Source organism: Phallusia mammillata, chromosome 7 (genome assembly GCF_965637545.1).
Source record: "Phallusia mammillata chromosome 7, kaPhaMamm4.hap1.1, whole genome shotgun sequence".
In the NCBI taxonomy this organism is placed as follows: domain Eukaryota; kingdom Metazoa; phylum Chordata; class Ascidiacea; order Phlebobranchia; family Ascidiidae; genus Phallusia; species Phallusia mammillata.
The window spans coordinates 395,091-411,979 of NC_137258.1; the positions used below are offsets into that span (position 1 = coordinate 395,091).

A 16,889-nucleotide genomic window follows, 5' to 3' on the forward strand; every position below is an offset into this window, starting at 1 on the left:
GTGCCCCGAGTGAGGAGAACTTACAAAACATTTGCTGTTTAACAAGTGGTAACTTCAGAAAAGCTCGAGTGATGGCAGCGAAGTTTACTACAAGAGACCGAAAGAATTACCAGTTTGCCGTCCAAATGTTTGGACTACATCGTTAAACCAAGAAGTTGTAAACGTTTTACTTTTTTTGCAGAAAACTGTATTTTATGTGTTGTCATCAACGTCGAACGTTTGTTTTTGTTTCTCACCGTTTGGATCATGTTTCTATATCATCGTTCGATCAGTTACACCGCAGTGCGATGTCTTTTCTTAAACCAGGTGAGCAAATATTGAAGTGCTATTCTTGGCTGATTTGTTATTTGTATGCGTATTTGTTTAACGAAAGAAAAACTTTTTACAACTCATGTTACATCATATGCGCACAAAGAATTGTATCGGTCTTCCACTGTGTTGACCTCATGCGCTCGATTTTAAGAAACACGTAATTTAACCATAAAAACAACCAAATCGTGTGGGTGCTGTCCACTAGCCTAGCCATAGGAGTATATTGTTTATGCCACCGTGCTATTACATCGCATGTTGCGCCAATTAGGCGTTTATTGTTCTTCTTGTTCATGCATGATAAGCCAACTAGGCGGTCTTTATTACTTGTCCGATTATTGTATTACTACGCCAAATAGGCGGTGATTACTTTATTATTTTTGCATTATGACGCCAACTAGGCGCTCTCTGTTTTATTATCATTGCATGATACGCCAACTATAGGCGCTTTTCTATACATTACAAAAGAACGAACAATCGAAGCTTGTCGTAGCTTCCGAGCATGGCTCGATACACGTACGTACTTTTTATCACTTTCCCACGAGGAATGAATACTATTATATTTCATGCGAATGATTATTTACATCAATATACTCCTGAGTACCATCTACAATTTAAGGTTTAGTCTGAACATCGGCTAGCTTGGGGGCATACCTTCATTAAATCACAACTTGATTTCGTGTTCTGCTTTATCAAACGTATTCAATTTTTGTACAATTTTGTCGAGTTTAGTCAGCCAAGACTACCGCTTCAATTGCCAAGTTTATTGCCTGCCCAATTGTAACACATAATACTGAATTCGATTCTCAGGCAATAAATGCGCTGCTCTACCGTAATTACTATGTTCTATTGTTACACATTGAAACGTAGAAACTTTCATGTAAAATAATGTCATTGTTATTGCGGTATACTGCTTGTTATTTTGTTGTTTCAGAAGCGACGTGCCTTCGAACCGCTATTGCGATCAAGAGCAAAGGACATTCACATTCACCATACTGACAGACACCGAATTTCAGCAATTCAGATGTCTGAAGACTGGAGACAATCTATCTCCAGAAACAAAACGTTACGCTCGAAATGCGATAATCAAATTCGATAAATGGTGTGGTGTAAATTGAATGTTGTTTGTTTTTGAATGTATATGCTCATGCTGTTTTAAATGCTTAATGAAGAAATTCTTGCCTTTGTGCTGTAACTTATGTATTTTTGAGTAGTTGATCCAGAAATTATCAGAAATCAACAAATTATCCATTGTATACTGTTTTGTGTTGCGTATGACATGTATTTTCTTGTGCCACTTTCATGCCCAATCCCGCAATGACCATATATTGCCCATTGCTCAAAAACATGGCCAGGGGGTATTTTGTAGCGGTTGCGACATAATTTGTGCAAACTTTGCAATATTTGTTTACCAAAATAGCTCGTTTTTGACTCGCTAGCTCAAAGGCTGCGAGGAAGTTAAAATGTATAGCAACCAAATCCCACTGTATTGACAAATCGTGTTCGGACTTTGTAATATTTCCTGTCGCAGTTAATTAGGATGCAGAGGCGACTTTGTGATCTGGTGTTTGCGAGCTTTAACCGTATGTTTTGTACCGCGCTGTGATTGGACGCTGCTTTGTGTGGGAATTGTGCAAGAGCCAATCGCAAGAGCACATGTGTACGATTTAACGCCTTTTTCCGGGTATATATAAAACCGCACTCGTTCATTTCGATCTTTTTTAGCTCTCTTCTTCCATCTCTCTCTCTTCTCGTGAACAATAAACAAACGAACCGAAGTGCAAGACACGTGTGTGGAGTTTCCAGGACTCCGGTCCTGACAAGCCCAGGAGCTTGGGAGGTTAAGGACGGTGGTATACCTCTTTCTAATTTGTAGTGACACGGTTGTAACCTTGAGACTCATCAGCGAACATTTATAGTGACTCGGTTTATAGCTTATACCGAGACAACTCGTATTTAACACTACACATGTCACAACAGCGCCACTTCCGGCTGACCACGCACCACAAATGTCGCAACGCCAACGCATCAACTGTGAGCTATCAACTCTAATGCACTCGTACACTGGTTTAAAGTGTATTTCCGTACACACGAACCCTTAAACCACACACAGACCCACGTGGAAGTTTGCAAACCTCAGGTTGAAAATCACTGCTTTGAACCAAGGCGTGGAAGGGGCGTGGCATATCACAAAACACAAGAGGTGACGCTTTTCATTGACGTCTAATACAGGAGGTAAATTAATTAGGGCTTTCTAACCGAAGACAATTTGTTCACTCTTACAAAATACAACTCACTAATATTAGATAAATATTTGTAACAAAACCAACGTATACAGCAATAAAAAACTGTGCATCACGGTTTAAATAACTAAAAAATAACTTAATGACATGTAGAACGTTCGTATGAATGTGATGTGTAACTTATAAGTTACCATTTGGCTCCAAAATAAAATGGACAGACAATGCCTTAACTGCTGACCTAATTACTTCTGCTGATTCTATTTTGTCTTTACACAAAATTCAAATTATTCTTGGCGATCCACAAACGCAAACGTGCACAACAGAATGTTCGCAATCCGCAATAACAAACTCCCGACTCCTCTATAGTTTAGAGTGATACGATGCAAATCAGTTGTTAACAGGTTTTACGTGCTTGCGTACGACACCTTGCGTATGCCTTCGGATTGTCATTTACAAGTTTTGTTTTGGAAGTGAAAAACTGGCAGGAAATACGTTTGGTAGCATTGTCCATGTTTAAATGTTCTTTGATCACGTGTGCTCTCAAAAAAGGTGTGGCAGTGGGTGGGGCAAGTGATTGTTACGACACAAATCTGCCGAAGCGAAATAACTTTCGGTCAGCGAAGGAACTCGAGTGATTTGTTTCTTTGCGAAACCGCTTCTCTCTTGGAACAAGACTCGAATTTCGTGAGTTCATGAACTCGCTACAATAACGAGATCAGGGAGCGTTTGTCGTTGTCAGGTAAAAACTCATGGTGGAGAATTTTTGGGGGAAACAACAAACATAACAAAGATTTTACGCTGCTCGCTAGATGGCACCAAGAGCACAAGCTTGAATTCGCTATTTTTCACATGAAATGACAGATATTACGTGGAATTAGTTTGGCGTAAAAAAGTCGCACATGATCACCAAATTAACAAAACCCAACGTTTTTACAAATGTCTGTGTATGCTGTAAATATAAATAGGCCCTCCAAACCAGGGCTTCTAAAACTTTTTTGTTCTGCGACCCCATTTTAGAAAACAATTTCTGGGTGACCCATTGATGGGTATAGCCTATACACGTGAATGATGTTTAAACAATCAATTTACTCCCCTGTATACCATTTATTGTGACACTGACATAATAATACATGATGTTTTGCAACCCCAAAACTATATTTTGCGACCCACAGTTTGAGAAGCCCTGCTCTAAACAACCCCGACATTGTTTGTTACTCTGTTATGTTTTGCTACATCTGTAGTAAAATTTGTCTTTTACTGCTCGATCATAGTAAGGTTTGTGCTTTATGCTTTGTGGCAAGATATGCTGGTCTGAGATGAGCAACACTTGCATCAAGATCAATTGAGTTTGGAGGGTGCATGGTCTGAAATGCAAAGGCCAAGGTTAAATCAAAACAATAAAAACTAATAGAAATTTACCAAAAACATATCCTAGAAGAAGGTCAGTTCAAAAATTTGTAAATGTAACATAATAAATGCACATGCGGACAAATATGGTTAATTGCATAGCGGTTGAATGCATAATCTGGTTATTTGCATGGAAATAAAACAGCCACTTATGACTAGTGATGTACCGAATCGGCGAAATTTTGATTCGGCCGAAACCGAATATTCGGCGGTTTTACCGAATAAATTCGGCCGAATCAACCGAATCATTCATGACGTCACGCGAAGTCGTACGCTACGCATTTGACATGAAAACATAAGTTTTTCTACCAGGCAATTAGTGCAGAATGGTTGTGTTTCGTCCTAGTTTTAGTTCTATGGGGTTTATCCTTGCATCAAGCATGATTTCCAACCTGACAATGAAACTGATTTTTTTGCCTGCTGTGGCAAAAACGATACTAAGCAGAAACGACATGTTTAATGCTTTAAATGTGGGTTCATAAAAGATTCGATTCGGTTTCGGCCGAATAATTTGTTGTGATTCGGCCGAAACCGAATCTTTGCAAAAGGGGCCGATTCGGCCGAATAAATTCGGCAAACCGAATATTCGGTACATCTCTACTTATGACTAACTTGGTCATCCAATTAACAGATTTGATTGGATTAACCATTAAGACTAGTCACTAGTGGTTTTATGGTGGTCAACGGTGCTGGAATAGAGGAATTAGCAATTAAAATCCCTTTAGGTGCCAAACATAAGAACTTTGAAAGATTGTCATGGTGTGTAAAAAAATATTAGGGCTATGGTAGTGGTACAGAAAAAAAGTGGGAAACACTGCTTTGAACAACGGGTTCAAAGGTATTTTGCCACACCCACAAAGCTATAAATCAGTTTGGTCTTTAGCTTTTTCTCAATGCCCACCTTAGTTTTTGATCCAGGCCTTCACACCCATTAGGTTTTTACAAAATCATCCAAACTGTTTATGGTTGTTTCACTAGTTCCAGAACTAATTTGTTGACAGTCAACACAATGTTTTTTGTGATCTACGAAAAAAGATTTGACTAAAATAGTCTGTCACACAAAAACAACAACACAGTAAAACTAGTAAAATCAACTCAACAATAAATTTTCACGGAAATGAAACATTAAAAAAAATATTTTGTTAAACTAGTTGATGTAATATAGTGACTATTTCATTGGCCAAAATGATTCATACTTGTGACTGTTTATTCAGTTTTGGACCCACCCTGATAATGCAGGTTTGGTGCATAACTAGTTGATAATATACTGTTTGTTTACATCTACACTTAAATACTCCTAACATGGAAAACAACAAATCAAAATCATTACCTTGTAAATTATTGGTGTAGTTGCTTGTTTATTAGTCATCAGCATCACTGGAGTATTTTTTGATTGAATGATGTAATACCGTTATCTGAATCAAAAGAGGAAATATAGTCAACTAAAAATGGCAGTAATTTTGTTATGATGCAAAAAGATACTAACAGACATTTCGGATAAACCAGGGAGACAGCTTTGCACATATATAGAAATATATATTTGATGCTACCTTAAGTCTAACACCAGCAATAAACAGTAAACTTGTAAAACAAAACCTACTAAAACGAAAAACACATTTATGATAGTAATACCTGCAAAATTCTACAACAACAGATGTTGCCAAATACAAACAAAAGACAAAATTCTGCTGCAATAAATATTAGGTTGGAACAAAAATGCTATTGGTTTCAAAATATGAAATTGTTATTGCTGCAAAGAAATTCAGTGAAAATTCTGCACTAAGCAGAGAAAAATCTTTTACATTTGATCACACAAATGGTAAGCAATAAATACCTTTCAAAGTTGCAGCAAGGCACAAAATTTGTGGAGTCATGGCAAATTGATACAAAACAATAACATCAAGTAATAGAAAAGTCTGCAAAAACAAAATGGTTTTTGTTTCGATCAGCAAATCAGCATCTAACGCAAACAATACACACCTGAGATGAAGTAAGAAATAACTGGCAGCAAACACAAAACCTGAGTAAGGTTTCTTGACTACATTCCTAAAATTTAACGATAGAAGTTCACATGGTTAGAGTGGTAACTAATATATCATTAAATATAATATACAATAATAAGAACCTATTTGACTGATGTAAAAGGCAAAACCTGATCCAAGAACCGGTTTACATTGAGAAATGTGGACTCTGTCCATGAAGTTGTTGATGAAAGAAGGAAAATAAAATAATAAATTGCCACATAACATCGATGGAAGCTCACCTCCCCAGCATCAATCAGTTTTTTGCATCAGCATCAGACAATTCTGTAAAAAGGTTTGAACCATCATCTCCACTTTCACGACTGGACCAAAGTACAGAGCTTACTTGCACTTATATATAGCCTAGTTTGTCATGTTTTACAATTAAACTTGAAAAGTAAAATCCAGGATTTAACTAAAGTAAGCATACAGAATATAAGCAAGGACAAAAACCTTAAAACTAAACTACAACACTTATCATTACTAATGATATAAGTGCAATACTTTGCCTGAAAGAAACAGTAAAGGTTAGAATATTGCTAATCAACATGGTATCACTGTTCCGGCCCTTTGAGTCAATCCATAGAGACTCAACTGTTTGTTCCATGCCAGGGTGGCTCATGAAAACTTAAGCAAGGTACAAACCTATCTCTCTCTGGTCGAAGTCTTCATGTAGAGAAGTTCACATGGTTAGAGTGGTAACTAATATATCAGTAAATATAATATACAATAATAAGAACCTGTTTGACGGATGTAAAAGGCAAAACCTGACCCAAGAAACGGTTTACATTGAAAAATGTGGACTCTGTACATGAAGTTGTTGGTGAAACAAGGAAAGTAAAATATAAATTGCCACATAACATCGATGAAAGCTCGCCTCCCCAGCATCAATCAGTTTTTTGCATCAGCAGCAGACCCAGATTGGAAAGAATGGCCTCATTTTGGATTTGAACATTTTGGATTTACATTTAAACAATACAAGACACATAATTGGCATTGTGACGTTGCCGAAGTGGATTCCGAGTTCCGAATATGTGTACTTGTGTGGATTCAGACAAAGTGCGGTGGGTGTGCGATCGTTGAAATGACCCAACCGAAGGGGTTCATGTTGAAGTATCCAGAGAATCAAAAAACAATATCATTTAGAACATTTTTTCGGAGCTAAAAATGTTAAGTGGGACGGATCAAATTCCTGTTTAAGTCAAATACACCAACGGTGAAAAATGCCAGATAGGTAAGCGATAAACACAGCAAACCTCGGTTAATCCGGACCCGTTTGGACCAAAAAACTATAGAACTACATTGTTATTTGTTTATGTTGTGTTTGGAGAAGTAAAATGTTAATTTTTCAAAGCTAAAATTGTATATAGTAGGGTGTTATTTAACTTATCGCTAATATTTTGCATTTTTCTGATTCACAGTGAATAGTGTTGTGTTCGCACGGCTCGTAATAAGACATAAAAAACAAATACAACCGTTTTTAGAAGTTTTTTCTGATTTTCAGTAACAAACACAAATGTCAATCAAAATTTGGGCGGGAACTTGGCCGAATGGCCTGGCGCGCCTGACCCATACACAAAACCTGATCGGGTTTCGTTCCGGAAGTATCCTGGGTTCGAATCCCGTGAACGACAAAGGGCAATTCAGTTCTTGGACTGCCGCCTGATTATCGAAAAATACACAAATGTCAATTAGTGATGTCGCGGACAGAAATTTTGGGATTTTTTTCGCACCGCAAAATTTCAAGCTGTTCGCAAGCTGCACCGAAACTGCAAATTTTGAAATAAAAAAATGTTGACACTGCACTGCACCGCATATATTATTGTACCATAAACCTCCACGTTGTTAAATCTGCATTTCAAACATTCAGCATTAAACCTTGAACCTTCAAAAGCTACAAGTTTGCATGCAATGGTCAAACAGCAACAGTTTCACAAAATTACAAATTCCAAGCAAACTTGAACAATACAACACTAACTTTTCTAAAAACTAAGAATAATTGAATTTGGGAATCTGGACACAACTGATTGGGTCTTTTATGACAGAATCACGTAACAAATTTGTGTACATATTGTCGATGTTTATTTTTCAAAGCAAAAGTTATTGAATAAGTTGCGCGGTGTGCGGCATCGACGCGGCATAAGAAGTTTTTAGACCTGCGGCAGTGCGTTCAAAATTACCCCAATAATCTACGCGGCCGCCCAAGCGGCGCGGTTGACACCACTAATGTCAATCAAAATTACATGCGACATTCTTAAACCAATGCACCACAGGCTAAATCATAAAAATGCTCAATAACTTTGACAAGAAAAAAGATTTTATCTGTTAAAAATGCGTTTAAATTTCCTAATTCCGTTTAAGCTGAAAATTAAATATTTAAGCCATTCTATGATATGAAAAATACATTTGCAACTAAGATATTTCTCCACTAATTGGGGGTTTTCCCTGCAAAACGTGGGGGGTTTCCCAGATAAAAACCTTACAACAGCTCGCCAATAACAAACTTCTAAGAAGTCTGTGTAATGCTTTTGTGTTTATATTTTTAAGCCAGGTAATGTAGATTTTTTGTTGTTATCGTTAAGTACAGTGTAACTGCAGCCAATGAGCGAGAATTGACGTAACCGCAATGACAGGCAAAGCTAGGGTTGCCATATTTTATACAATCCCTGACAAAATTTATCTCGGTTGCGTTAACCCAGTTTTTCTCAAAATTTTTCGTCCTTTTTTTCTAAACGGTCCCTTTGCCATTATTTCGAGGGCTCGCGGTGCGTAAGCCTGAATGTGTATTTTAGAAAAACGAAAGTTTATTGCAGGATTCATAACAACATGCAATCTAATCTGACATCACAGACAAGACAAAAAACATTACGATTATGCGCGAACAATTGCATTTTTGTTAGTTATTATGCAATAAAGGCCATTGTTTAGCAAGGGAGATGGTCAATTCTCACTTTCACTTTGATTTAAACTGATTCAGTAGCACAAACTGACGCCGAATAAGAATAACTACTTCCACCTTTTCGCGGTTCCCGCAAAATGCCCTAAAGGACCGCAGATCCCAGTTTGAGAACCGCTGCGTTAACCTTTTTTGGGATCTAAACACTTCTATTCCGGAATAAATTTAGAATATTCGGAAGTCACACGGACAGCGACTGGAGAAAACGTTAGATACGATACTCTGATCCTTGCCAATTAACTTTCTGCGAAGGATTCTGTTTAGTTAAGTTTATTAGGCTAAGCTCACTACTCTTACTATCCTTGAAACGATAAGCACAAATATCAGGGGTCGCCAACCTTTACCACTCTAAAAAACATTCGAACCAATTTGACACAGAACAAAAAACAAACAATGGGAGCCGCAAAGACCTTTTTAAATTTGAAATAAAATGCCACTGTAAAAATGTTGTTATGTCTCACGACATTCGGTTTTTTGTTGTTAGTTGGTTCCTTCATATTAGGTGCACAGTTAAAGCAAATCATCGAATGCTGTGTTTTCTTGAGGCGCGGATTTCGTGTGTGTATTTAACGCGTATTGTTAAACATCTAGTAACAAACAGGTATTGTTACGCGCGCACACACACTGCAAAACGAAACAGTAACCTTGTTTGTTAACCTGCGCACCGCCAGTTTACCTATTCACATTTCATGGTATAGAAGCGGTTGCAGCTAACTACTAGAAACTTTCTCCGTTAGTTCATTAATTTCATTGTATATATTTTTTCTCTTAAAATCCTGACTTTTAAGTACATTTTAACATTTCTCCCTGACGCAGATTTAAACACTAAATTCCCCGACATGTCAGGGAAAATCCTGACGTATGGCAACCCTAGGTAAAGCCATATTTAGTGATTTTTTCTGCGTGCCAATGATTCCTGGTTTAGTACAACGGCATTGTTGTGAAATAATAGACAACTGAAAGTTTGAGTGAATTGTAAAGCTGCAATATCCTTTGAATGATTCCTGGTTTTAGTACAACGGCATTGTTGTGAAATAATAGACAACTGAAAGTTTGAGTGAATTGTAAAGCTGCAATATCCTTTGAATATAGAATTAAATAAAAAAAAGGGCCTAGAAATTAAATAAAAATGACCAGTTAATCAACCGTACTACCATCTTTGGTTTCAAGTGGTTTGAAAACAGATCCTTCAAACTCGGCGGGTATATTTTCTGTACCTCGATAACCTAATTGCTTGATTGCTGTTTTTTTCTGGTGTTTTTTGGTAACATTACGTTCAGTTTTGGGCGAAGCTATATGTGCAAGCAAACATTTGTAGTGGTAAGTGAACCTATATTGCCTTGTGGACTTTACAAGTTACAGTAAAAATACTCCTCAAAAACTGTAACAAAATCTAAAACTTATTCGTTAAGTCGGAGAGGTTCGAATCCCGCCGCAGGTTAGATTTTTTTCTAGCCTACGTCTTGCCTTATGATGGTGAATGCTTGGTGACTGGCTTATTAGCCTTTACGGGCCTGGCGTAATGTAATTTATTTGTTATTTAATGAAATGAGTATTTAATGAAAAGAAATTCAAAACCCTAAGTAAGTACTTGTGTTGGAGTCCATTTATAATTTTAACCAACTACATTCGTTGCATATTGTACCAACTGTTTAATATCAGGCAAATCTTGGATACTTGAACTGATACTTATGGAGTTTTGATGTAAAGTCATTATAACCCCTGGGATGTATCTGTACTCGCAATAGGTGCAGAGCTGCGCTTCTCAAACTGTACATCGCGACACCCTGGTGCGTCGTTTCAAATTTCCGAAGACACCGCAAACTAATTCCGCTAGGTGGCTAAACTCGGTTGAGTCAAAAAAGTTTCCGATCATTTTTTAAACTTCTAATTAACGTTATTTGCCAAGATCGTGAGGCGCCAAATATGTTTTTACGAGAAAAAATATCTGCCTTGTTTCAAGTTTATAAATTAAACTTGTTTTTATCAATGTTGCGTCGAAACATTTCAAACTCGTCGCCACGGGTTGAGAGTCTGGACTGTGTTAAATGAATTGAAACGGTCCTATAAGTTTTTATAAAATACTTTCAGAAGCAAAGCGTGTTAATGAAACAAATTCAATATTTTTTAACAGAAAGATTTGAGTCTGTTTGTAGCAGTGTGAACTTGCAAAATACCAAAAGCAGCGAAGTGTTTTGCGCGTCACAAGACTGGCGCTGTTTTGTCGACACGGGCATGGAAACAACCATTAACATTCACCACTCATTTCCGTGCCCGGTATTATGACGTTTTCGGATGCAGCATTGGTACTATTAAATAGCCCAAAGCAGCACAAAAGTTTGGCCGGCATTTGCAATGTGGAAACTGGCGTCGCTTTGGCGTCATGGATATGGGAAGACAGATCAACATTGTTTCCGTACCAGATATTATGACGTTTTCGAATGCAGCATTGAGACTATTAATCAGCCCAAAGCAGCACAAAAGTTTGGCCGGCATTTGCAAGTTGGAAAGCTGACGTCGCTTTGGCGTCATGGGCATGGGCCACAGATCAACATTGTTTCCGTACCAGATATTATGACGTTTTCGGATGCAGCATTGTAACTTTTAATGAGCCCAAAGCAGCACATATGTTTTTGACGACATTTTCAATGTGGAAAATTTGCGCTGTTTTTTCGACACGAGCTATTTACAAGGCCAACATTTCCCACTGGGTTCCTGGGAACGAAGCGGACTTTGCAATAAATAAGTTTTTCCCCGAACCAACAATCGGTTCTCACGTGTCAGTTTGACATGAAGCAAGTCACTGTTTGTTACCGCGTCCTTTGCAACTCATGTTTACCCCTGAAGGTGGTGCAACAATTCCTGGCTTATTTGTGGTTTACTTGTTGCTTAGATCAAACCAAGCAGAGAATGTTTTTTCAACAATATTATGTTCATTAACTTTATCTACATTACTAAGAGTGAGGGTAAAATCCATTTTTTGTGTTCATGATAAATATTTATGAGCATTATGCTACCAATAAAACAATAATAATGTAACAATACACGGGCACTGGTTCGGATGAGGCAAGAGGAAAGCTTGTCCCTTGAAATTCTGAAGTGAGTACATATTTAGTGAAAATTTTAGAAGGACGGAACTTATGTAAGTTATCACATTTTTTTCTAAAACTAAAAAATGTACAAATGCTCTTTTAACGGAACCAATTAAATCGTGGGAATGTTTCAAACTAGTTTTATTGATTGGCTTATTATATTTAAGTCATTTTCCGCAGATTACGACATACTGGAATATTTTCCCATCATTTACACAACTTTAAAATATCACCAATAGTTTTTGTTACAGTCCACATGACGATTTAACTTGCAGTAGCGTTTAATTGCAAAATACCCAGAAACACAATATATATTTCGATATTTTTTTGCAGTGTTGAAGACTGGCGTCGCTTTGTCGAAGATATTCACAGGCTCTTTTTCCAAAATGCACTGACGTCATGGAACGAACACCGACAATGCGAGTATTCGAAAAAAGCGATTTCTTCAGCATTGGTTGCCATGGTGACAGCACGAGAGCCGCTTTAGAAAAAGGAGCCTTTTTTTCTTGAGGCACATTTGCCCATTATATATGCCATGCCTTGAAGTCACACAAACAAATCAGTTGCTTTTAATCTTCGGGCAGAATGTACTTGTTAACTAACCTTTTTATCCTCTTGACAATCATTGGTGCGTCATATTGTCATGGCGACCACCAGCAAAAATATTTGGTTTGTCGTGAGCAAGGTCAACCTGGGGCGGTCGGAGCCCAATCATTAGTGAACTGGACCAGAATCGACAATCGTATACGTGAAATAATTAATGGTAAGACTTCCAGCTAATGTTTTCTGTTGTTGATACCATAATAAATTAAACTATAGTCCGAATTAGAATTACATAGTTATGAAATAGACAACAAAATGTTTGCTTTAATGAAAAAAATATTTACAAAACTAAATGAAGCCAATTGATTGAATAATTTCTATTTAACAAAATGCATCTAAATAAGTTGGTAGAAGAAATGCTGTTAAAATGCTATAAAAAGAAAGTAACCAAGTATGTAATAATTATTATACATTGGAAATTGTCGTGGATGGGCAATATCTAAACCTCCAACAGCCGCCATGCATACCGACGATAACTGTGCAAATTGTTAAAAGACTCGAAATTTGAGAGGACTGTCTCAACTGCCAACAGAATCAGTCAGTAAATTAGAAAGTAGGAATATATATTTCGCCTAATAATGGCATCATCAGTTCCTGAAAAACGCAATAGATCAACACCAAAATATCAAGAATGTAAAACAAACACAATGTTCTAAGCAACTCAACAACGCGAGTGTCGCCAAACACAAAATCGTTAAAAACCTTGCAAACCCAGCAACGCCTGGAAAGCCTAAAGGTAACACCTGTGAAAAGCTGGCAAGACCTACACCGTGGACAAAAGTAAAGAGAAAAAGGGGGGTGGCAAAAAGAAACCAAGGCGCTCGCAACTAAAAGCCGATAAAACGATAAAAAAGATAAAATGAAGATAAAATTAAAAATTAAACTGCCGTAAACCGTACCCAAAGGCCGTGCAATAACTGACCACAGACACACACAAGTATGAAACACGATCACGAAAATTATCGAATCTTGGGCAGCAACATATTTTGAATATTAAGCGTTGCGCCAGTAAGTTTCAGCCATTTGGCTTCGCAGTGATCCAAACGATCAACATTGGGTTGCTCCACAAAGGTGACCGTAAAACATTCCGCGATATCTGGTCTCTTCATAAATATATCGTGGTGGTGGATGGCGAAGTGATGGCCCAGCGAGGCGTTGTCATTGTCACCGCTGGTTTTAAACGTGTTCCACACTGTTCTATGGCCAGACCAACGGGTAGAAAATTTGTTTTTAGTTTGGCCCACGTATCTGCTGTTACAAATCCTGCAAGTGGCCACATAGATGCCAAAATTGCTGCAATCCAGGGACTGCCTCAGGGCAATTGTTCTATCGTCTATGCAAAGTTTGTGTTCAGTAGACACCATAGATGTATGTGTACCGTAATGTCCGCATAAAGCACATCTTCCGCAGGGAGCCGATTTAGCAATGACCCCCTGGCTATAATGGGCCAGGCGCCTGTAATTAAGTAAATGGTTGCCCAACGTAGGTGGCTTCTTGTAGACAACTCTTGCCTCAGGCTTTAGTGTTTGTTCTTTTTTGGTCAAGCGAAGGAGCCTGGGAAACGACGTTGCCCAGGGGACTACTTCCGTGCTGCGGGTTGTCGATGGAGGTTTGAACCTGTCTTTCCAGCTTTTTGCAGTCTCTATGCAAATGCTGATGATGGAGTCTGGAAACGCGGATTTCTTGCATTTAACCGTGAGCCGCAGCAAACTCGCTTTAAAATCGTCATCCTTTTCGTTAAGCCTTCTTAAGCGAGACGCTTCTCCCAAAACAACAGCGCGGTAGATATGCCTGGGGTGGTGTGAAGTGCCATGTAGAAAACATCTGTCTGTCGCCGTTGCCTTCACGTGGTCCTGTGTTACAAACCCACAGGGTGACGATGACGAATGTACGTGGTCTACATCTAAAAACTCGACTCTTCCATTGTCATCTCTCGGATCGAGAACGCGGAAGGTAAGATTGAGGCCTTCCCTAGCAAAGGCGTACTGCAACTTTGAACGTATGTGGGATGTGGTTTTGATCCCGGATGAGACCCAAATGATGTCGTCGATGTAACGTTTAAACACTTCAGCCCGCTTCAAGGTAGCCGTGATGGACTTAATGATAAAATGCATTGCGATGTTGGCAATAGAGACTGAGTGGTTGTCACCTGTAATGATGCCCTTTTGTTGACTGTAAAGGGCATCGCCATATTGGACAACAACAGCATCGAGCGTGTACATTGTAAAATCAACCAGGCACTTGCGACCGTTGTCGTCAAAATCGGATTGTCCCTGTAATGCGTCGGTAATAGAACGCTGGATAAGATCTTTGCCGACGCTTGGGTACAATGCAACTACGTCGGCTGCTACAACATACAATTCTGATGATTTTTTCGAACCAGACTGTGCTATACATTTTTGCCATTTGATCAATTCTTTTAAATAATGTTGACTGTCTTGGCAGAACTCGTTTACTTTGCACGAGCAGTATCTTTGGCTGATGGGCTCCAGGATGTGTTCCAGCAATGCTGTGTAGCGTGAACAAAAAGTGTTCCCTGCGGATTGTAGCAGACGAATAGGTATCCTATCGATACTGCACGTGCCTGAGGCAAGAGTTGTCTACAAGAAGCCACCTACGTTGGGCAACCATTTACTTAATTACAGGCGCCTGGCCCATTATAGCCAGGGGGTCATTGCTAAATCGGCTCCCTGCGGAAGATGTGCTTTATGCGGACATTACGGTACACATACATCTATGGTGTCTACTGAACACAAACTTTGCATAGACGATAGAACAATTGCCCTGAGGCAGTCCCTGGATTGCAGCAATTTTGGCATCTATGTGGCCACTTGCAGGATTTGTAACAGCAGATACGTGGGCCAAACTAAAAACAAATTTTCTACCCGTTGGTCTGGCCATAGAACAGTGTGGAACACGTTTAAAACCAGCGGTGACAATGACAACGCCTCGCTGGGCCATCACTTCGCCATCCACCACCACGATATATTTATGAAGAGACCAGATATCGCGGAATGTTTTACGGTCACCTTTGTGGAGCAACCCAATGTTGATCGTTTGGATCACTGCGAAGCCAAATGGCTGAAACTTACTGGCGCAACGCTTAATATTCAAAATATGTTGCTGCCCAAGATTCGATAATTTTCGTGATCGTGTTTCATACTTGTGTGTGACTTGTGTGTGTCTGTGGTCAGTTATTGCACGGCCTTTGGGTACGGTTTACGGCAGTTTAATTTTTAATTTTATCTTCATTTTATCTTTTTTATCGTTTTATCGGCTTTTAGTTGCGAGCGCCTTGGTTTCTTTTTGCCACCCCCCTTTTTCTCTTTACTTTTGTCCACGGTGTAGGTCTTGCCAGCTTTTCACAGGTGTTACCTTTAGGCTTTCCAGGCGTTGCTGGGTTTGCAAGGTTTTTAACGATTTTGTGTTTGGCGACACTCGCGTTGTTGAGTTGCTTAGAACATTGTGTTTGTTTTACATTCTTGATATTTTGGTGTTGATCTATTGCGTTTTTCAGGAACTGATGATGCCATTATTAGGCGAAATATATATATTCCTACTTTCTAATTTACTGACTGATTCTGTTGGCAGTTGAGACAGTCCTCTCAAATTTCGAGTTATTATACATTGATTATACATCGCTACAGTGATGAAGTTTTCACGTTTGCACCAAAACCAAATGTCGTATTTATTGGATTGTAAGCCGCGCTACATAAAGTTTTCACCCTGCAGTTGTGCAACATATGATCAAAGGCCGCATACATATTTTTCATACTGATATTATTTCCACACCCCTGCTTTTTGTTTTATTTCACGTTCAAAATTTTTTTTTTATGCTGAAAAATCTACTAACACAGGAACTCACAGACAGGTCTGCTAATTTCAAAAGGTGGCACAACGGAAAATTAGCTTTAATCATTTCAGACATTTGCTGATTCAGCAATTATCGCCACAGTAAAAACATTTGTTCCCTTGCGCCAACTTTTGGAAATTATCAGACCTGTCTGTGAGTTCCTGTGTTAGTAGCTCTACCTTACATGTTGGCTTTACACGTCAACATACGCTCTGCTGGGTAGAACCATTAGCGTGGCCAGCAATCGTTGACAAATAGTTGTACTTCATATCAACATACCGAAGCTTTGTTGAACAATATTACCTAACGTCACAAAATGCGGCTTATAATCGAGTAAATACGGAATTCAACTTTTATATTATTTAATTATTTAACTCTATAATTGTTTAAGGTGTAAATTGCATT

General features: G+C 38.5%; 2 protein-coding genes across 6 annotated transcripts; both read right to left on the reverse strand.

The window, feature by feature from the left end:
• Window positions 1-2,826: 2,826 nt before the first annotated feature.
• On the reverse strand, window positions 2,827-7,528 carry LOC145239268 (uncharacterized). Of its 5 annotated transcripts, XR_013862266.1 has the most exons (8): window positions 6,721-7,459; window positions 6,626-6,646; window positions 6,085-6,265; window positions 5,940-6,005; window positions 5,794-5,875; window positions 5,290-5,374; window positions 4,861-4,982; window positions 2,827-3,916 (listed from the first exon to the last, which is right to left on the reverse strand). XR_013862266.1 is itself a non-coding variant. In XM_080102573.1 (5 exons), the coding sequence occupies exons 1-4, from the start codon at window positions 6,841-6,843 to the stop codon at window positions 5,334-5,336; spliced, it is 312 nt and encodes a 103-aa protein (XP_079958699.1). In that variant the 5' UTR covers window positions 6,844-7,528; the 3' UTR covers window positions 2,827-3,916; window positions 5,290-5,333. The 5 variants fall into 5 exon arrangements, 1 of the variants encoding a protein (XP_079958699.1); XR_013862265.1 differs by lacking the exon at window positions 6,626-6,646 and having other exon boundaries at window positions 6,721-7,458; XR_013862263.1 differs by lacking the exons at window positions 6,085-6,265; window positions 6,626-6,646 and having other exon boundaries at window positions 6,721-7,527.
• A 5,558-nt stretch (window positions 7,529-13,086) lies between these two features.
• Window positions 13,087-16,753, reverse strand: LOC145237659 (uncharacterized). Its single transcript, XM_080100605.1, has 2 exons — window positions 16,694-16,753; window positions 13,087-15,231 (listed from the first exon to the last, which is right to left on the reverse strand). Exons 1-2 carry the CDS (start codon window positions 16,751-16,753, stop codon window positions 13,591-13,593), a joined length of 1,701 nt encoding a protein of 566 aa, XP_079956731.1. The 3' UTR covers window positions 13,087-13,590.
• Between the last annotated feature and the right edge of the window lie 136 nt (window positions 16,754-16,889).

Coding starts and splice junctions, on each gene's coding strand:
- LOC145239268 (XM_080102573.1), bottom strand. CDS start 6,843: ATGTTATGTGGCAATTTATATTTTACTTTCCTTGTTTCACCAACAACT. Junction 6,006..6,720: donor CTTTTACATCCGTCAAACAG/GTTCTTATTATT, acceptor GTTAAATTTTAG/GAATGTAGTCAAGAAACCTT. Junction 5,375..5,793: donor CCTTGCTGCAACTTTGAAAG/GTATTTATTGCT, acceptor CTTTTGATTCAG/ATAACGGTATTACATCATTC.
- LOC145237659 (XM_080100605.1), bottom strand. CDS start 16,753: ATGAAGTACAACTATTTGTCAACGATTGCTGGCCACGCTAATGGTTCT. Junction 15,232..16,693: donor ATGGTTCTACCCAGCAGAGC/GTATGTTGACGT, acceptor GGCTTCTTGTAG/ACAACTCTTGCCTCAGGCAC.